At 40.5% G+C, this 20,622-nt stretch overlaps 2 protein-coding genes across 3 annotated transcripts; one reads left to right on the forward strand and one right to left on the reverse strand.

Moving 5' to 3' along the window:
• The first annotated feature begins 1,610 nt into the window (after window positions 1-1,610).
• On the forward strand, window positions 1,611-16,080 carry LOC109626920 (carnitine O-palmitoyltransferase 1, liver isoform-like). 2 transcript variants are annotated; one of them, XM_020083164.2, is made up of 19 exons: window positions 1,611-1,775; window positions 4,609-4,754; window positions 5,553-5,692; window positions 6,177-6,348; window positions 6,721-6,822; window positions 7,111-7,248; window positions 7,446-7,523; window positions 7,938-8,045; window positions 8,516-8,603; window positions 10,564-10,759; window positions 10,850-11,038; window positions 11,129-11,234; window positions 11,324-11,440; window positions 12,451-12,615; window positions 12,726-12,854; window positions 12,971-13,126; window positions 13,248-13,361; window positions 13,530-13,622; window positions 14,013-16,080. In XM_020083164.2, exons 2-19 carry the CDS (start codon window positions 4,614-4,616, stop codon window positions 14,136-14,138), a joined length of 2,358 nt encoding a protein of 785 aa, XP_019938723.1. In that variant the 5' UTR covers window positions 1,611-1,775; window positions 4,609-4,613; the 3' UTR covers window positions 14,139-16,080. The 2 variants fall into 2 exon arrangements, with proteins under 2 accessions (XP_019938723.1, XP_019938724.1); XM_020083165.2 differs by lacking the exon at window positions 8,516-8,603 and adding an exon at window positions 9,148-9,232.
• Window positions 15,861-18,130, reverse strand: LOC138406176 (macrophage mannose receptor 1-like). The gene is made up of 5 exons (XM_069518083.1): window positions 18,094-18,130; window positions 17,629-18,012; window positions 16,602-16,934; window positions 16,141-16,244; window positions 15,861-15,971 (listed from the first exon to the last, which is right to left on the reverse strand). The coding sequence occupies exons 1-5, from the start codon at window positions 18,128-18,130 to the stop codon at window positions 15,861-15,863; spliced, it is 969 nt and encodes a 322-aa protein (XP_069374184.1).
• Between the last annotated feature and the right edge of the window lie 2,492 nt (window positions 18,131-20,622).

Raw genomic sequence — 20,622 nt, forward strand, 5'->3', positions numbered from 1 at the left:
ATCAAGAGCCAATTCAAGGAACCTGCTCCGTTTCATTTCTCACCATTTTTCTTTTTTTTGAGAATTTCTCTCCACGACTTCAATAGCAGTGCCGACGGATCGTCTGTTTGTTTATAGCTCACATTTCATCACGCTTATCCCTAGTAACCGGAATGTGTGCGTGAGACGGGTGGATGATGGCTGACTGAGAGTGAAACTTTGTGGCCACTGAGTAGGTGCGGAGATTTTAACTGACCCAAGATTATTCAATTAGTTAACATTGCCAAACCCTAACAGGTAAATAATTGCTATTTCACTTCATCTCCTGCCTTTATGCCTCGTTCCCTTGTCTGTCCGCCTCTTTACCCCGTTGTGTAGCCATCATCACAAGAGAAACTGTACCAAGTCGTTTGCCTCACTGTCCACACACTATGATTGCTTCACGATCATCGGTTTCATCTATTTCCTCACCACGTCACCTTCACTTTCATTGGCCCAACTCTGGCTAAGATTGTAAACTATTCTCCATCCATAAAGGGTCAGTAGAATAAGGTGTTTAAAAAAAGAAATGTCTGTATCATAATTTAAATATAAAAAGTGCACTATTATAACTATTGCCTGTGATAAAAAGAACAATTATGATTGAATTGATGGTCAAAATAAAGAGAGATCCACCTTATTGTTATGGTTACAATAATAAACCCTAAATTCATGTGTGTGTGTTTAGTCTCTGGGTTAAAATGGCGTGTGTTCATTTATGCTACTGTCTCTTTTGCCAGAAAATGACACTATTTTCACCATAAGGATGCAGATATTATTGGAATTATTTTACAGAACAATAAATAATATGGAAATAATTACACAATTAAGGATCTTGAACGTCTTTAAATTAGACAAACCTGAAATTGATCTGATATATTCTCAGTAAACTTAAACTTTACATACAAATTTCATACATCGAAGCCATAGACTTTACATAAAGATGGGCGACACGTCTCCTCTTACCCCTTCCATTCAGAAATGAAGCTGAAATATCCTGGATATGAACGCTGCCATCTTGTGCCGAAAACTGCAGTAGCACTCAAGGGACGGAGCAGCATGACTTTTCACCCTGTTTTCATAACATCAACAAACAAATACCCACGCCAATGAGGATATATGATTTCACTGCTGTTCTTCATGTACATGAGATGTTAAATGTATATTTTAATTTTACACTTATACAGACCTACGAGTCTGAAATAAAGGTTAAGATAGCATGACATGACATAACAGCAACATACATAGCATGGCATTGCATGACATTACACGGCAAGATATGACAAAAGATATATCATAACATAACAACATAACATGACAAAACCTCAAATTATGCAGCACAGCAGGGGAAAGGTTGAAATGACATGTCATGACACAACATGGCACAACTTTGATATGACATAACACAGGCACATTTAAGTGACTGACATCTCTAATTGTGTGGGACTGCTTGTGCTCTACTGAGTGTAAACCATCTTCGTGCTTTTACTTATTAATCTTCCCTCTAATTGTGGACATGAGTTCACAGCATGGTTCACAGGCTTCTGCATGATCGCATGATTTCCTACAGTCAGTGAATGCAGCACTAGCTTCGTTCAGTGTAGTCCAGCGGTTCAGAGAGGAGGAGGAAGAGGAGGAGGAAGAAGAGGAGGAGGAGGAGAAGGAGGAGGAGGAGGAGAAGGGCCGGACACTTGATCGACGTCAGAAGTTCAACAGTGGATCCCCGCATCTCTGGAGCTGTCCGCCTGCTACACCAGGTATGCTAACCGGTGCTAACGGTTCACTGACGACGGTGCGATGTGTGAACACCGGAGGAACAATCCATTCTCCGTGTTAGCAGCCGTTAGCGAGCAGCTAACTACGGGATGCTCGGCTAACAGCGCTAGCATCAGCCAATCCTCCAACCCAGCGCAGCTAGCCTAACAAATCGAGCTAAGCCAACAGGAGCTTTCAGACATGGATATAACAGACAAGCTTTGTTGCAAAAATATGAAAATAACCTCAAGAATACTGTGACTTTGTGTTTGCCATGAAACAGGACATTTTTGTAGGTGTTACATTGTGCTAAGATGTTCATTTCAGGTAAATTAGCTTTGTTGAAATGGACCAGTTTTCCTCATGTGTGTGTTTATGTGGCTGAAAGAGCTGCTGTGGCATGTTTACTGTCACCTGTCCTGCATGTTCATATGCTGGTGTTTCCATGCAGAGTTTACACATCAACTTGTAGTCTGAAGTTCAGTGCTTGTGAATCAGTGACACACACACACACACACACACACACACAGCTCTGCCCAGCCCATCCTCATTAACACTGTCAGTAAATAAGACACTGACCTTACTGCGGCTCAGAGCAGAGTTTGACTTCTGTGTAACTTGAATGTTACAGGTCTTTCAAATATCCATGCATTGTTTGTGTGGTCTAAAAAAACCCTTAACCCTGCACCAGACCATAAAAGAAACATCACACACTGCAGAACGCTGCAGCCAATGGCTCTGGATCAGGAGGCAAGATCCCAACTGGGCCCCAAGATGCATGGGACATGGGATCAACCTGTGGTGGGCCTGTACGGTGGCTGAGAGAGCTCAACACACTGCAAATTAAGAAAACATCTAAATCGCTTTGATAGCACATGAACTGCTAAAAGTCACAACACATGCAAATACAGGAACAATGGCAATACCACTGACAGTATCAGACCTCAACAACTTCACAAAGCATTGAACTAAAATCAGGTTCATCACTTTTTTTATGGCCCCATGGAAACATTTCCGTTGTTGTTTATCGCAGCGCATTTCTATATTTGCATGTGTGTTCTTAATTTAGTTGTAGTGAGGTAAAGGTCAACACGGCAGCGTTATAAAACTTTTTTGTTTATTTTTCCTACATGAATCATCAATGGTTTCATTATATATTTTTCACTGGTCACCATCTATGGCTTCTTGGCCTCTTTGCTAATATTATGGTTGTCAGTTATCTGGCAGGATCCTGGTACTACAACATGCTGCTTTATTTTCATTCTTTTCCTTGTTTCTTGTGGGGCAGACTGTAAGGTTAAGATTAATAATGATAAGGCAGAGCTTAGTCAAACACACTGGCAATAATACTGCTGTTGTTTGATTGTGGAGATCTAGAAGCTCTTTCCTGGCCCCGCCTTTCTTTGCTCATTCTTTTCCGACTCCGAACTCACTGTCTGGTGTTGATTCAAAGATCTAAATGCAAAGTTTATAGATACTAAGTACAAAAAATTATTATATTGGACCAGAATTTGATGTAAACAGCTGCTTCAGTTTATATGTGGAACACACTGAGCTGAGCCAAGCAGGTTCGTCTGCACTGAAAGAAATGTTCTGCTGTTATTCCTCGGCACGGGCACAACTGTATGTGCAGGATGGGAGCTAAAGAGCAGAACCTCCATGGGACCTGGAGGTAATGACAGAATAGTGTGTGTGTGTATGAGAGCAGACATGGCTCGATGGGGGTGCGGTCCAGTGTCACGCTGACTAAACCTCAGGGCATTATCCATAGCCTATTTGTGGAGGAAAATCAATTCCCTTTGTGAAGAGAAGCAGTAATTGCCTTAAACAAAGCAAAATACCAATCACATAAGCATCCAGTGAATGTTTCCCCATTAAACTCCATCACTTTCAAGCTGACTTTGCATTACAGAGGAGTCATAAATAATTCAAGCTTGTCTTAGAAATGCTCACATGTAAGATGGATTTGTTTTGATGTGCTGACATGCCACAACATTTTCTAAAATTCATAATCAGTTTGATAAATCATCTGTTCGGTCCCATCACAGCACTTGATAGCACCTTCAGTCTCCATGTGTTTCTGCGTGTGTGTTGCAATTGCTGTTGGTCGCTTACGTTGTTCTTTGTGGTTGTTTGTCTTGTTGCAATATAATTCTCAGTATTATGTTCACCGCAACCTCGAAGAGCAGAGTTTTCATAATCGGGGATTAAACGTTGCCTTGTGTCAAAGGTGTCACTGTTTACTTCTTCACTAAGAGTCTGAAGCAGAACTGACTCTCCCTCTGGTTATGAAAAGAAAAAAAGGGTATTTGTTCTTTATTCTCTGTGTCTGATGTCCTCTCTGTGTTGGGTGTCAGTAAATAGCATTAACATTGAGTTTGAGTCAGTAGATCTTTTTGTGTATTTTTCATTCTGTTCCCCATCAGTCTACCTGTTCTTCGATTAAACTGGGAGGGTTATGGGGGGGAGTATGTGACTAAGTTTAGTGACACACTCGACTTGAGGTTATTGACAGACTATTAAATATTTCCTGACTTTTCCTCTCACATATAAACAACACAGCAGGTGATTTTTTTTGGTCAGAGTTCAGGCACGGGATGGCATATTGTGAATTCTAAGACGGGCTCATTCTGACATTATGCAGAGTTTTACTAGGGAGCTGGCAGAAAAAACTCTGGAGATTGACTCAAGCTTCTGACTCAGATATTTGTGTTCTCACATAGCCTTTCTGTATATTTTCAGGAGACCAGTGCATGTCTGAAAGCAGCTTTATCGATGAGTTAAAGGCAGCTTCTCCTTTTCCCTCTCTCCTTTTTTCCCTCTCATCGTGCACAGTAACCATGGCAGAAGCCCACCAGGCGGTGGCCTTCCAGTTCACCGTCACCCCAGAGGGCATTGATCTGCAGCTGTCCCACCAGGCCCTCACTGAGATCTACCTCTCTGGTGTGCGCTCCTGGAAGAAACGCATCATCAGACTTAAGGTATCTCCGCTCTACATATTTTGTTTGTTCATGTGTACCAGGTGTTTCAGTCCAAAACCATCTGCACTGCTTGCAGCACTGCTTAAAGTGTTGCTCTTCCCTCTTATTATTACGGCTTCACCTCCTCTTGGTATGTCAGGAATGTCAGCACTTGCATCTGTGTCAAAGTTCCAGGTTGAGGAATCTGTCATGGACACTATTCTGTTGGTTTGTCCATATTATGGTTTTAAAGTTTATTATCGTGAACACTTGAACAAAGAATGCAAACAAGGTGTTTCAGGCACTTCAGGAGCAGTGCTGAGTGTAGGAGAAAAGGACTCCCTTTGCTGTGGACTTAACAAGTGATATGACGCACTAGTAAAGTAAAGGGAAAAACTTGAAGAGCAGAACATGGGCACTTCAGAACATCAGTGAAAAGTATCGGAGGGGGAATGCATTCCTGGCTTGCACTCTGTATACACCCCAATCAGGCAACTCTAACTTTATTATAATAATGCCACTTCATTATAATGTTATTATGATCTCACTTGCCATTGCCACAAACTGATGATCAATGATTGGGTTATCTAAATAAGATGTGAATATATATGATGTCATATGATTGGGAATCATTTTCTTATCAACATAAGCAATACAAGCATGCTGGGTAATAAGGTATTAACCTGACAGTTTGAACTCAATCTAATCATAACAGAACTGGAAGGGTGGTAAGAGGGTGCATCTCCTTATGTCAAAGACAACTTGTGTAAACATGAAGAATGGGATTTAAAGTCAGTTTTTCTTTTCTGACTTAAACAGAACAGTGTGATAACAGGGGTGTATCCTGCTAGCCCCTCCTCCTGGCTATTTGTGGTCATTGCAATCCTGGCCACCATGTACACTCGCTCCGACCCCTCCATGGGCCTCATCGCCAAGATACAGGAGCACCTGCCGGTCAGGTAACACATCATATGACTCGGTGAAACTGTTAATGAGAAATCTTATGATTCGCCAGACTCCTCCTCGTTCCCTGGTTGTGTAGTGTGTCACAGAGAGGACCGTCTGCAGTACAAATAGCACATCACCAGTGTGGTATACATCATCCTCACCCCTTTCAATTTTTCCTCCTTCATAGGATGTTGTGTTTTTCTTTGTGTCTCTCTGCATAGTATGGTCTCCCTCTTCTTCCTTTCTCTCTCCCAATCTCATTTAAAGTAAAGGAACATTGCCCACAGCACTGATTTTATATTTATAATAAAAAACAAAACAACTTTCTCTTATAATTAATCAAAAAATGTGTTGTCGATTCTCCTCCCATCCATCCTTCCTTCATGTGTGGTTTCTTTAATCCCGGCCATCTTCCTTCTCTTCATCTATTTTCACTCTCTGCCACCCCCCACCCTCCCTTCTATCCATCTGTCCACCTACTCCCACTGTTCTCAGCCAGTCGATGAGTGCCCAGTGCCAGACGGTGGTGTCGGCAGTGCTCTTCAGCACCATGCTGTGGCTCTTGCTCATCTTCACCATGCGCCTGTGCCTCAAGCAGCTCCTCTCTTACCACCGCTGGATGTTTGAGCAACATGGCAAAATGTCCAACACCACCAAAGTCTGGGTGGTCAGTGCTGTTTACAAATTTTCAACTACGCCTTTCACTCTTGTCAGAATATTGTCATGCTTACGTGCTGCATTGTAATGTAAACCAAAGCTCATCATGTTTGTTTTTTAGAACTATCAAAACAGCTTTTTATGTCCTCACATGCTACAAAATGTTCATGTTGTGTTACTACATACATTTTATTGTACTTCTTCCATGAATGACCTCTTATTTACACAATATTTCCAGGAAAATAAATTGATCGGGTTAAAAAATGTTTATTTTTAATTCTAAAAAGGCTTTTCTGTTGATTTTTATGATACATATTAAGCTGAAAAAGTAATAAAAGATCTTATAAATGTCCTCATATAAATATTTGTGTGACTGTGCCAGGCGCTGGTGCGGATCTTTTCTGGCAGGAAGCCTCTACTCTACAGCTACCAGGGTTCACTGCCAAACCTGCCTGTGCCTGCTGTCAAGGACACAGTCAAGAGGGTGAGACAAAAACACGCTATTTACTGATCACAAAACAAATGCATCACTTTCTCTCATTCTTCTGACTGGGCTTCACCAAATTGTCTTTTATGTCATATATGAAATTTATATGAGATGCAAGATACCCACCTCTCTAAAAAGAGATATTTGACAAATGAGAGGAGATCGACCAGAGAAGAGTTTCAGTATCATATCACAAATATACAGTGGTTGTTGTCCTGTTGGCATTTTTACATCTGTTATTTACTTGAATAGTTGCTTATTTAACATACATGCCTATTGTTTTAGTACTTGGAATCTGTGCGTCCACTGATGGATGATGCGAAGTATGAACGCATGACCAATCTCGCTGCAGAGTTTGAGAGCAGCCTCGGCAACCGCCTGCAGTGGTACCTCAAACTCAAAGCTCTCTGGTCATCCAACTATGTAAGTGCCCGACCACAATACTCTAGTTACAGTAAGTGTGGCTACTTCAAATGTCCACAGTAAATTTAAAATTCCATTAACAATGCATATCTTTGTGAGGTTCTGTGGTTTGAATTATTCATCTTGTCTGAATATGCAAGTGATGTGGCTGCCAGTTGGCTGCAGTATTCGCTTTCTCACTGTTTCTTTTGTTTCAGGTTAGTGATTGGTGGGAGGAATACGTCTACCTGCGGGGACGAAGCCCAATCATGGTCAACAGTAACTACTATGGAATGGTATGAAAATGTTCCTGTTTCCTGTCCACACACTGTGCTTTAACTGTAAACTGTAAATAAAGACGAATGACGCTTCTCCACCTCATCCTACTATCCTACTGTTGGGGAGCTGTACTGTTGTCTACCTTTTTACACGTTATGTTACATGGAAATTCCTGGATCCACCCCTAATGGGTTATTTTTTGGCCAATGTCCCAATCTTCCACCAATTTTTGTGGAAATTGTTCTGTAGTTTTTGTGTAATCCAGATGATGAACAAAGAAACAAACAAGCGAAAGCAGAGCACAACAACAACAACATTTGTAATGCAAACGAGTCAAATGCAACATTTTAATCCCAGCTGTACTTGTGTATCATTTTGTTTGGTTGATCTCAATCGTTTATCCATGTCCGTCTGTTCCTTCTCTCCCGCAGGACTTCTTGTACGTGACACCCACGCCCATCCAGGCAGCCAGGGCAGGCAACAGCATCCATGCATTCTTTCTGTACCGTCGTAAACTCAACAAAGAGGAGATTAAACCTGTGAGTTTTGCTGCCACTCATTCCCCACAGCCACTCTATATACAAAGAGACATTCACCATTCTCGTGTCCCAAAAACGTATCAAAGAGACATGTGAGATGTTGGGATATTTATTTATTTATTATAATATTGTGTTTATAGTTCATAATATGTATGTGTTTTACTTGTGTGAGTAACATCCATCCATTAGTGTTTGTGCGTCTGGAGTGTCTAGTATATACCATTCATTTATTTAGTTATGTGTATGTGAAGACATTTCCCTCATGTTCTCATACCATGCTCATTTCTCACCTCCTCCCCCCTGTTGTCCTCCTTTCAACCTTTCCTTCTCTTGCTTGATTTCTCTTTACTTTGCCTCTTGCTCTTTTTCTAATATGTATCCTTTTTGCTTGACTCTACCGTCTCCTCCACTGCTCTCCTCTGTTCTCTCCTTACGCTTTCGCCTCCGCCTCCTCCTCTTGTGTTTCCCAGAGTCGTATACCCGGCACTGTCATTCCTCTGTGTGCAGCTCAGTGTGAGAGGATATTCAACACCACACGCACTCCTGGAGAGGAGACTGGTAAAGAGACTGACATGTACACACACTGTGGCAGCGTGATGTTCCTCACTCACAGTGATAGACTGTTTGATACATGATATGAATATGAGCAATTAACATCCAGGAGGAAGCCTGCAGTGGCTTCATAGTGAGCGATACAAACCCACTGCTGCTTCAGAGATGATGAGGCAAACTGACGATTACTAGAGTTGAAGTGTGGGATAGGAAAGTGTGTGAGAGCCAACATGCGTGTATGTGTGAGACTGTATGGTCTCCTGAAACAGTATCTCTTTCTGTCCAGCTCATCCTGTCGTCTCTTATCTGTCTCATCTTGCCCTCTGGTCTCATCTCAGGTCTGTCTCTGTCTCTGGGAAGGTCCTGTCTTAAACTAATGTCTATTTTCTTCTGCCCACACATTGTTGTTTTCTTTCTTTCCCCCTCTCAACCCTGGTTTCATTATTCCAACACACTTCTATGTTTTTATTCTATCATACCCTTTGTTTCCTCTCTATCTTGCCCATACTTCTGTTTTTGTACTGGCCCACCCTTCTTTTATCTTGCTCAGTGGTTGTTGAGGTCTGCAGTTCCTTGCTGTTCCTATCAGTTTGAGCGGATGTTTGACTCTTGTCGAATCCCTGGAACACTTACAGGTAGTATTTGTATTTTTTTACAGCTGGTTCATTCCCAGTTTTACATCTTTAAATGTCAAAAACCTTGTAAAATGTACTCAACGTTGTTATTATGTATTGTTAATAATTTAAGATAAGAGGCATCCCTGTTTCACACAAACTAAATATTCCTGTTCAATATGTATTACATATTTTGTCAGTCATTTCAAATCAGAAGACACAATGGAAAGAAACATAGTTTGCATCCTCACTTTCGGTGGCGCATCGCTGATCTTTGCTCATGCATGTCTCCTACAGTATGTTTTCCATTTATTTAAATCAGCCTCAAGATCAATTTTTGGATTCATTTTCAACCTTGTAGAACAACATACTGGTTATTTATGAGCATGTGGTTAAGGCCTTGATAGCTCAGGTTGTTTGTCTTTTGAAGATGATAATTGAGTGGAGTCCGATCACACAGCCAACATTCGTCCCATGTCACTCCTCCTAACATACGTCCACTTCTTACTCTTTGGCATCAGGTGCTGTTTTTATTCTTCTGCGCCGGTGATAGCCAGTGGCCTGAAGCATTATGTTCTCGGGTTGTTGGTCCATCCGTCTCATTCTTGTGAACACAATAACGCCTTGAGCGAGTTTCCTTTGACACAAGTATTCACTCAGACTCAACGATGATCTGATTCGATTTTGGTGGTTAAAGGTCAAGGTCATGATGGCCTCACACACAAAATATTTCACCTTGTGAAGGTGATTTTTTTTTAACTTTGTCAAGGAATCATATCAAAATCAAAATATGCTTTAGTTTGAACATAACATAAGTTAGATCAGAGATGAACTCAAAGATGAACTGATTTGAATTTGGTGCATTGAGGTCAAAGGTCAAGGTCACAGGGACCTCATGTTATGTTACATCTTAGGACTGCCCGAAGATCACAATGGCTTAAAAAAACAAGCATTAGCGTGGCCATATATGAATATGTACACAGAAACTGCAGCGGTTGGCGAAGGAAAATAACCACAGTGCTGCAATTCTTTTTTTAAACAGGGAATGTTTTCTTTCTAATTTTTATCCAGTAGAAAATGGTGAAGGTGTTTTTCCAAGTATATCTGGAACTGCCCTGTGCAAATACAGTTTTTAAGTAACTTAACTAGAGCAAGATGAAGGTTAAGGGTCTTGCAAAGTAAAACTTTTGCTCGCTCACTGATTCTGACTCAGTACACTATGTAAAATGCCAAACTGGAGAATCGATTGTGGTTTGCGTTGTCATGAAGGCGTCCATTGTGTGTGTCCAAGTGTGAAGTGAAGCCAATAAAATTAAATATTTCCTTTTTTGTTCTTTCTTCTGTACCCAAAGACACTCTGCAACATTGGCAGGACAGTGACTACATAGTGGCGTACCACAGGGGGCGCTACTTTCGTCTGAGGGTGTACCAGGCTGGCAGACTCCTGTCCCCCAGGGAGATTGAATTTCAGATTCAGAGGATCCTTGATGACACTTCAGCTCCTTGCCAAGGAGAAGCAAAACTGGGGGCCCTGACTGCAGGAGACAGGTGAGCTTTACAAGCCTCTTGTGACTAAATCACTTAAGCATACTACATCCCTGATGTGACGTAACCAGTTTGCTCTGAAATGTTTCCCAGAATTCCATGGGCTAATGCAAGGAAGAAGTATTTCAGTAGTGGGGTCAACAAACGCTCTCTGGACTGCATTGAGAGAGCCGCCTTCTTTGTTACACTGGATGATGATGAACAGGGCATGCTGGGAGATGACCCTGTAGCTAGTTTAGATCGCTATGCCAAGTGCTTGTTGCATGGGAAATGTTACGACAGGTAATTCTTCACTAAACCGATCACCGCCTTGTGAATTCCTTCAGCAGCTAGTCAGAATTATGTTGGTCTTTATTTGTGTTTGCCATGCAGGTGGTTTGACAAGTCCTTCTCAGTGGTTTACTTCAAGAATGGAAAGAAAGGCATAAACGCAGAGCACTCGTGGGCTGACGCACCAGTGGTTGCACACTTATGGGAGGTAAGAAAAAGCATCGGAAATTAGAGTTGGACATCATCATCCAGCTCCGCGAGAAGAGTCTGACACTTCAGATTGTTGTGTGTCTCCAGTACACCCTGGCCACCGACTGTTTCCAGCTGGGTTACAATGCAGAAGGTCACTGCAAAGGGGATGTGGATTCATCACTACCACGACCACAGAAACTGAACTGGGAAATCCCTCCAGAGGTGAGTCGGCTCACACATTATTCTGAAACGTCTTACTCCACTGTTATCGAAAACCCGTACTGGCTTGTAATACATAGAGCAAGAAGTTGAAATGATGCACGTACTATAAACATCATAATTTATATTATATGGTCATAGTGAAAATGTAAAACAACAATTTGTCCAGATTAAATTATCACAATTTGAAACAGATACTCTAGCTACTCATGAAGCAAAATGTATCATTATTATTATTCGTAGTATTTCTACAGTATGTGTGGGGGGGATTTTCCCTTTAGATATTTTTAACAGCATATGTTAAACAAAAAAAACATGAAACAGCATAGCTGTAAGATCCTAACCCAGCCCATTGCACTGTGTAAGGTCATCTAGTATCTGTGCTTTCCAGAGGGCAGTTACTTGCTGTAGCCTGCAAATATCAAGTCATTTTACAACCAACTGCCAAACCTAGAAGTTTCAGTATACAGTGTTAAAAAAGTGTTAAATTAGAAAAGAGCCCAAAAGAGTTCCTTTGTACCACCCTCCTAAATGACCTGAAAAACAATTGCACTTTTCTTGATCATTATAAAGTAAGAATGGATTTGGACACTAATGTTTTCAGGATTAATTACAGTGTTGACAGTTTGAACTTTGAGGATAACATGGACTTAGTGGTTTAATTTTTAACAAGTTGAAAGAGAAGATCGATACCTCCCTCATGTCTGTATTCGAAGGTTTAATCAAACATATGTCATTATATAACATTATCCAGCACTAAGCAAGAAAGCAACTCAATTTATTTATGGTTTCAGTTGTATTCACACTGCCATGCATTGTTCTTGGGATACATCATGTCAGTAACAAGTTGTTCATTCTGAAATGGGCTGAAAAGACAAAAACAATTACATGTGGCGTTTAAAAACTGGTTAAAACTGGATCATGTCAAACAGTATAGAGGTATGGCTTACTTTTTATACTAATACTTTCGATGTCTCAGCCCTGCTGATGTTAACTGTTGGTGTCTGTCTCAGTGTGAGGAGCAGGTCTCTCAGTCCCTGTCAGTGGCCCAGGCTCTGGCTGACGACTTGGACTTTCACATTTTAACCTTCCGAGACTTTGGCAAAGAACGGGTGAAGAAGTGTCGAGTCAGTCCAGACGCCTTCATTCAAATGGCACTTCAGCTGGCCTACTACAGGGTGAGTCTCTCTCTGAAGTATAACACACACATGGGTGACATGAGGGCGATCTGTTGTGTTCGAGTCCGTCTATATTACCTGTTGCATGTGACTTATTTTTTGTTTTGCAGAGCCGGGGGACGTTCTGTCTGACGTACGAAGCCTCCATGACCCGCCTGTTCAGGGAGGGCAGGACCGAGACTGTTCGCTCCTGCACCAATGAGGGCGCTGCCTTCGTCCGAGCGCTGGAGGGTGGAGAGGTGAGACCAAATGCTGCTGATGTGATAGTTTTTCCAGTAGCTATATTCCTCATATAAATCAGACAGTGTCTATTTTTAATGTTTGCAGTCATGCCACTCATACTTTTCTCCAACAGGCAGCAGATGTGTGCAGGCGGTTGTTCCTCTCTGCATCCGAGAAGCACCAGCAGCTTTACCGCATGGCGATGACTGGAGCTGGTATCGACAGACACATCTTCTGCCTCTACGTGGTTTCCAAATACCTCGGAGTGGAGTCTCCTTTCTTGAAAGAGGTTCAATTCTTCACTTTTTTCACTTAAATGACACAAATCTTATGAGTCCAGTTCAGTCGCAACTCTTTTGTCGGCCGTGACTTCAAAAATGTGATGCATCTGCCTGTTGTGTTTGTCTCAGGTTCTGTCTGAGCCTTGGCGGCTGTCCACCAGTCAGACTCCTATCCAGCAGGTGGAGCTCTTTGACTTAGTCAACCACCCAGAGTATGTCTCCTGTGGAGGGGGCTTTGGTCCGGTTAGTGTCACGTCACGATGTAGTTGGATTAGTTTTGTCTTTGTAATGTAACTGTACTATTCATCATTTGTTTTTTTATTAATCTTAACACATACTCTTTTTAGAGATGGCTCTGCTCTGATGTTCTTACAGAACCATGAGTATACATTTTGTCTGACTGTATTTCAGGTGGCTGATGATGGTTATGGGGTGTCCTACTTCATTGTGGGAAACAACTTGATTAACTTCCACATCTCGTGCAAGATCTCATGTCCAGACACTGTGAGTAAAATGGAATCAGTCATTTTTACTTGTACAATAAAATATTGGAGCAGAAACTGTTGTGCCAGGACTAAATACAATTTTCAACTAAACAAAATATGTTGATCTGATTGTTTCTTGAGAAACTACAAATATATTGTTATTTTTGAAACCTTTACCAAAGTATAACCGAACAAGATGCTCCATGTTCCTCATTTTAACACGGGCTGATCCTCTGATATTATATATGAGTTTTGTCCCTTTGAGCAGCACTAATACTCTGTTGTAGTAACAACATATTGAGTACAGCTTTTTAATTTAACCCTGAGCCAGTGAAGTAATTTGGTTTAACTCAATATCTGGTAGATTGATGTGGCATAAAACCTCATTTTTTGTGTGTCTCCCTTCAAGGACGCCCACAAGTTTGGTGCTGAGATCAGAAAAGCCCTGCTTGACATGATGCAGCTGCTCAGCCCGGCCCAGAAAGAGCCTTACAAGGCGGGAGAGAGGCGGCCCGAGGTCAAGAAGGACCTGTAGATACTATAGTTACTCAGGAGGGAAAAGGGAAACCGTTGAAGGGAAGCTTATTTTCTCATGCATTGGGAGAATTTTATAGCCAGTGAGATGATGTTTTTACTGACATGCATCTGTATTTGTGTTTTTATTTTAGCTGTATGATTGGTATGTGAAGGGAGAGAGGGTGCCTAGAATAACAAATCAAACTGTGTAATTCTAATAAAGTGTTTTATTGGTTTAGTTTAGTTTTAACAGTTGAGCCAGTGGAGAAATTCTTTTTTGACAAACCTTGATGAAAAACTACTTATTATGATATAGTTTTATTATTTTTGAAAGGCCAGGGTTAATTGCACCACTCAAAGTTATTATAGAAATCGCTAACTTTACCCATTTGCAGGGATGAATTTCATATAAATTCAGGTGCAGTATATATTGCTGCATTTTCTGTGCCACTAATGATCTGTTCTGAAAATGCGGCTGGAAAATGTTTTGTGTGATAAATCTTTGGTCTTGGAGCATCAGCATGGAGAGAAAAGGTGCCGGACCTTCAAGGTGACATCAGTCTCTATGATCTGAATGCAACATCGTCCAAACAGTGAGGAGGTATTTTGAAATCTCGGAAGTCTGTGACTTCTCAGTGTTTACTGCTTTTTAAATATATGATTGTAACGCTGTGCTTCTACGATGGAGTATTAGGGCTGAATTGGATTTTGATAATGTTGTAATATCTTGAGAGTAACGTTGTAATATTATGAGATCAAAGTCGTAATTTAATGGGAAACAATCATAACATTAGGTTCTTTCCCGGGTCATCCACCCCTCCACCAAGTTTCATGGAAATGTATTCACCTTCTAAAATGACACGTAGCTTAAATTACAACTTTATCCTAAAATATTCTGACTTCATTCTCGAGATACCTGATTCTTTTTTCCTTAAAGTGTCTCTAATACTCCGTCTAGTGGTGCCAGGCTGTTTATACATGACATGCTTCTGTTTAATTCATGAGTTACAATTACTGTGTCACAAGTAATTCGTTCAGTGGCAACCAGGAAATAACTTATTATTTTTGTCAAGCACATTCAAACAGATATAGATAATGTTGTTTAGTTTTTGTTTCAGTGGTCAGTAGGCATTTTAATCTCGTACTGTAATGAACTCGAGTTATTTCACTGCCACCTACAAATCTGTTGTGTACTTAAGATTTTTGTTTTACTACAGAAGCACCATTTCAATGCAAGTTATATTCATGAACTTGAACATGATGTGAAGTCAGCCAGTCTCGTAGCCGTGCTGCAGGTCAAGCCATTTCATTCAAGGGACTGTGCGTTTGCAGAGAAGCAGATTCTCGTTATTCTCTGTTGATTTATTGCCGCTGTTTGTTTCCGGTTCAGATCAGTTAAGCTCGTCTCATTATGTTGCTACTGTCGGCCTTTTTTAATGCAATGTCACAAGAGAACATAAAGTTGTTCTTAAAGAAAAAAGGCCTCGAGTGTTGTTTTTTGCTGGGTTAGTAATTCTAAATCATTCGATAAGCAATAAGAGTAAAAACAAAATATGAAAGAGATAAAAGGAGTAAAAATAACCCCATAAAGAAAAATAAAATGTACATTTCAGATAAATATCACACCTATTCTGACTGTGGGAAGTCAAACCTGAAGGAGTAAGCGACTTATTCAAGTGGATCATTCCACAAAGGTCGTATTCAACACAGAATATTCCACAGTGGCAGCTTCCCTTTATATCTAATTGTTACCGGAGCCGTCGTTAACTTTCTCTTTTGTTTTTTTATGGAGAATCTTCCCATCAGGCTGGATGATCCACTGAAATTTCACCCCTCTGTTCTGTTTTTGGATCTACAGAGACATGAAGAGATTAACACACAAAACACACCTTCATTCAAATGGGTTGGATGTTGTCTGAATGATTATTATCACCTTTGTACTAAAAAGAAAATGACTTTTACCTGTGTACGTTATCGTTACTTTACTGAAAAACACCCAGATTTTAGAATAAAACACTTACTTGGATCAAAATTGCTTCACTCACAGCAAAATCCTGGTAGTTAAGTAGTGAGTCTGACTTAATTTCCAACTTCACAAACTGCTTTACCTTCTGTCTCCTTTTTGCTGTGGTCAAACGCATAGAAACAAAAAAATTGCATCAAGTCCGCGCTCATTTTAATTATCATTTTGAGGCTCTGGTTACATTTTTGAAAAAGACGGGGTTTCTGCAGGGTTTTAAAAGATTTGATCATCTGAATTTCAGGCCTTAAAAAGTCTGAAATGCCTTAAAATACATGAATTAGTCTATAAATACATTTAGGTAGATCTTCTTCACTTAAAATGTATTATTGTTTTGGAGGCATGGATCTCTTGGAGTCTGTGTGTCGTAGTTCTTTCTCATTAGACATTATCAGACATTATCCTGCTGCCAGAATTGATCTCAGTCTACCTTTTTGTCTGTGGGAAAGACAGTATGCTTACCAATGTGGCAGATGAAGTGAGTTTTGTACTGACATCCTCTGTCATACCATCCGTTGATGGTAAACAACGTACAGTCTCCATCATTGTTTGGCTGAGTGTGGTGCCAGTATCTAAAGGAGCTGTTGCTCTGGTCCGACCACTTCCATTTGTCTCTGACCAAACCGATCCAGACCAAGGCTGGCGACCCAGTTTCACTAAGCACTTGCTGTAATGCTTGGTTTTCACTCTGGCTTCTCGCACTGGCCAACTCCATGTTGTTCCGGCGACAGTGCTGTTGGGCCTGCTGCCACGTCTTATTTTGAAGGACGACGGACACCTCACCGGACGCCTCAACTGTGAATATTTCAAAAATGTGCAGATTAGGAGTATTGGAGAGGATGAGGACATTTTCAAATAATATGTAATAAAACAACAGCATCTGTAAGCACTGAAATGGCTTCATTTACATGTCAGCTACAAACATGGTGTAAATTTGAATTTAATTTGAATGTCGGTCTTTACGGACACTTGGATGACATCACAGGAGCAGCATGGAGGTTTTATGTGTTTGAATAATCAGTCAGTGTTTAATTTATTTGTATTGGATTTGGCTACAACGCTGTTTACCCCTGAAACTACAAAAGTGTTTCAAAATCAGATGAAAGAAATGCAAATTGAAAAGTATGGTGTGACCAGTTATTATTTGTAATTAAAACCCAAATGTTTAAGGTTTCAAATGTTTTTTATTCCATATTTCTTTGGAATATTTCTGATATTCATTTTAAAGATGGTTCGTTTTTAGTGCTTTTGTAAAGGGCACCTTCGGTTCTAATGGTTTAAAGGAGCATTAAAGATATAATTTAGTTTTATTCAGTCTGATTCAGAAGAGGCTGAGACTCAGTCTTTACTTTATAGGACAATATATCTGCACAGTAGACATACTGATGCAATAGACAGATGCATTAGGGAACAGGCTACTCCCTATAGGTACTTTTACTTTTAATACTTTTTAAGTATATTTCAAAGTTTTTTGTTTGACCTCACTGACCTCCCTGACAGACGAAAGGAAGAGCTGTTCCACAAAGTCCGCTGATCCATTTCCCATCAGTCCCCATGCCTCCGCAGTAGTGATCACTGTGACTGTGACTGTAACTGTCCCAGTTTGAGTAGGTAGGTGATTCTTGGCTCATCCCTGTTTCTCCCACAGACCAGACCCAGGACTCCGGCCCCGTCTCTCTCAGACCGATCCACATCTCATTTCTCAAATTACTGGCTGACACCATGTTCTCCAGCCGCTCTATGTCATCATGGTTATCGATGGTGGCGAGGTCATTGTAGTTCTCCCTGCAGTAACTCTGGGCCTCGTCCCAGGTCTTAGACTCATTTATCGGGTGATACTCACGATGAATGTGTGAACCCAAAGTAACACTACCTGTAGGACGCCCATCAAATATCATTAAAAAAAATCAAGTCTTAATTTAACTGTATTTCATAGTTTTATGAGAACACCTACCAGATGTTAGCAGCAAAATCACCAGATATTTAGACATGATTTGTCTAAGATACAAAAAGGGTCAATGTTAAAAACAAGTCAAACGAACTTTCCTACACTAGAATTGTCTCCTGCTTATTTGCCAATATTATTTTACACCAGTGAATACCTCACTCAGGGCCAGTGAGTATATAAGTTACATTTATTTAAGAAACAAAAAAGATACATTCAAAATGTAATTGAAAATAAAATTATGTTTACATATAAGATATAGAATATAAAATAAAAGATATATAGCTACAATGTTTGACCTTTTGCTATAAATATGATCAATTTCTTAAGTTCGTTCCCAACATCTGCAGCCACATCAGTAATACAACTCCCTAAATTAAAAAAACTAAAATCCTTTTATTTTATTACACCTTATCCTTTCAAAAGTGTGTAGTGAGACGTGATCTCTTGTCATTATCGGCTGCTGTAGCCCTAAAAATATATGTTTACCCCCTTGCTGCTCTTTGTTAATAATTCTAAATATCCTCAGTGAATGCTTTGTCTTACCTGATGCACCGACGCTTCTCCTGTGACCTGAGTCTCTCTCTCTCCCTTCTTCCCTCCCTCTCCGTCTCTCACCCTTCACACATGTCGGTCCCAAGGAGCCACTACATTTGTCTTTATGGAAATGCTGTTTGCATTTGAGCAGTTCAAGGACATATTTGCTTTTCAAAATACATTTGTAAAAAGGTCGTGTATATGGAAGTGGTGGGCTTCTTTTTCTATAAGGAACATCGTGAAGTTAGTTTCCTCTCTTGAATCACCTTTTGGTGTTAAAGGTCATTTAAAGACAGACAGGAGTAAAGACCCAGGGTACCAGCGATGTTCAGAGCCTCCAAATCCTGAACCACAAACTGAATCTCTTTGTTTTGTCTCTTCCATCTCTCTCCATCATCTGCCACCTGTCCTCATGTCTCTGTTTTCAGCTGTGAGGTCCCCAACACACCCTTACTTCATTATCAGCTTATGCTCCCAAAAGCTGCCAATAATCCACATACATTCCCCCCGTCGCTCTTTTCTGAATCATACCCCCGACACACACGAGCACCTCAGCGTCGCCTCTTCGTCCCCCCCACAGGGCCACGTGTATATAAGGGTCTGTTTCAACCTCTGCAGTTGTTACTCATCATCAGTGAAAGTCTCTCTCTGTCCTGTGCAGGTATGTGCTCTGAATCTTCCTCTATGCTGCTGTGACAGTGTGAAACCATCGAGAAGAGCTAGTTTTTATCATTCTGAGTTATTTTCAGTCAAATCTGAACTGGATTTTTATTTGAGTATAAAGAATTGTTTATGGACTGCACACATTTTAAATGGCACGACTGCTCATTGAATTTCAAGTTGGTGAAAACATTTTGTTTAAATTAGATTGTCATTTTTAAAGTGAAAATTGAAAATGAATGTTTAACGTACATGTAGCCAGAAAAATGACTCAAAATGCAGCCAGTGTTTACTGGATGTATGTAAATGGCAGCTGCTTACTAACATGTTTGCCACATTATAGGCTACTTACACTAATACCACCTGTCAATGTTGTGTTCTCAGCTTGTCAGCTTTTCACGAGTGGCCATAAATCACTTACTATACTTTTAACAATTAATTAATAATGAATATATAACAATTAAATAATAATGAATATATAACTGATAATAACTAAAGATGCTGTAAAACATCCAAAAGTAAGTAGTTTGAGAAAATCACCTTTTTTTCATGGTCACAGTTACAATATATTCTCTGTTTTCATGGCAATAAACATAAAGAGCCAAATTTAGCATCTTTGCAAAAACTGGATTCACCAGGGAGCTAGTGGGTGTGTTAGATCCATTAGGAATGTTCCCTCATGACAAGTTATTCTTGGTTCCCTTAACCTCTCTGTCTGTTTGTCATACTGAGGATGGCCCCGTTGGTCAGTTTGGTCAGAAACATAATGAATTCTTCTTTCAATCCCTCATTTGCCTTTTGTCCATGTGCCCATGTTTATTCAGATTTGCATGCTCATGCCTGAGACAGGCAGACTGAGGGGGCTTCCAGCTATGCTGTTACAAATTGGGTTTCTGTCTTTAGCCAGAGACCTTTCTGTCCAGTTTTAACTCATCAGACTCTTTAAAAGTCTAGAACTTAAACTTCTTTAACTCTAAAAAACATGAAGAAAAAAGTGAAGAAGTTATTGTTGGGAATGCTAAAACATTTCTGGGGCACCTCAAGCAATGAAATACCCATTCAGCTCATGGCGACTGTGAGGAGATGAAATGATAATAGAGGACTTGGCTGGTGTTAATGGCGTCCAGCCGACCAGCTTTAATCTCTCCATCCCACATTCTCTCTTGTAAATCAAATTAATCAAGACGGATTGGCCAGCTGATACTTTGTTCTTACCCTGGGTAACAGGACACTGTCGCAGCCAACGGTCCCCCTGTCCTCGTCTATTCCTAGATCATTAGCTACAAATGGCCTTTCCCTTCATCTTCTTCTTTGAACAAAAGCAGTGGCATGCTTTGAACG

The sequence above is a fragment of the Paralichthys olivaceus genome, chromosome 21 (assembly GCF_024713975.1).
Source record: "Paralichthys olivaceus isolate ysfri-2021 chromosome 21, ASM2471397v2, whole genome shotgun sequence".
NCBI lineage: Eukaryota > Metazoa > Chordata > Actinopteri > Pleuronectiformes > Paralichthyidae > Paralichthys > Paralichthys olivaceus.

What these genes read in the sequence shown, in the direction of transcription:
- LOC138406176 (XM_069518083.1), bottom strand. Translation starts at nt 18,130, where the DNA reads ATGTCTAAATATCTGGTGATTTTGCTGCTAACATCTG. An exon ending in GATTTTGCTGCTAACATCTG is followed by an intron (nt 18,013 to 18,093) that starts GTAGGTGTTCTC and finishes GGCGTCCTACAG; the next exon opens with GTAGTGTTACTTTGGGTTCA. An exon ending in TCCTTTCGTCTGTCAGGGAG is followed by an intron (nt 16,935 to 17,628) that starts GTCAGTGAGGTC and finishes AAATATTCACAG; the next exon opens with TTGAGGCGTCCGGTGAGGTG.
- LOC109626920 (XM_020083164.2), top strand. Translation starts at nt 4,614, where the DNA reads ATGGCAGAAGCCCACCAGGCGGTGGCCTTCCAGTTCACCGTCACCCCA. An exon ending in ACACCACCAAAGTCTGGGTG is followed by an intron (nt 6,349 to 6,720) that starts GTCAGTGCTGTT and finishes TGACTGTGCCAG; the next exon opens with GCGCTGGTGCGGATCTTTTC. An exon ending in GTGGAGGGGGCTTTGGTCCG is followed by an intron (nt 13,362 to 13,529) that starts GTTAGTGTCACG and finishes ACTGTATTTCAG; the next exon opens with GTGGCTGATGATGGTTATGG.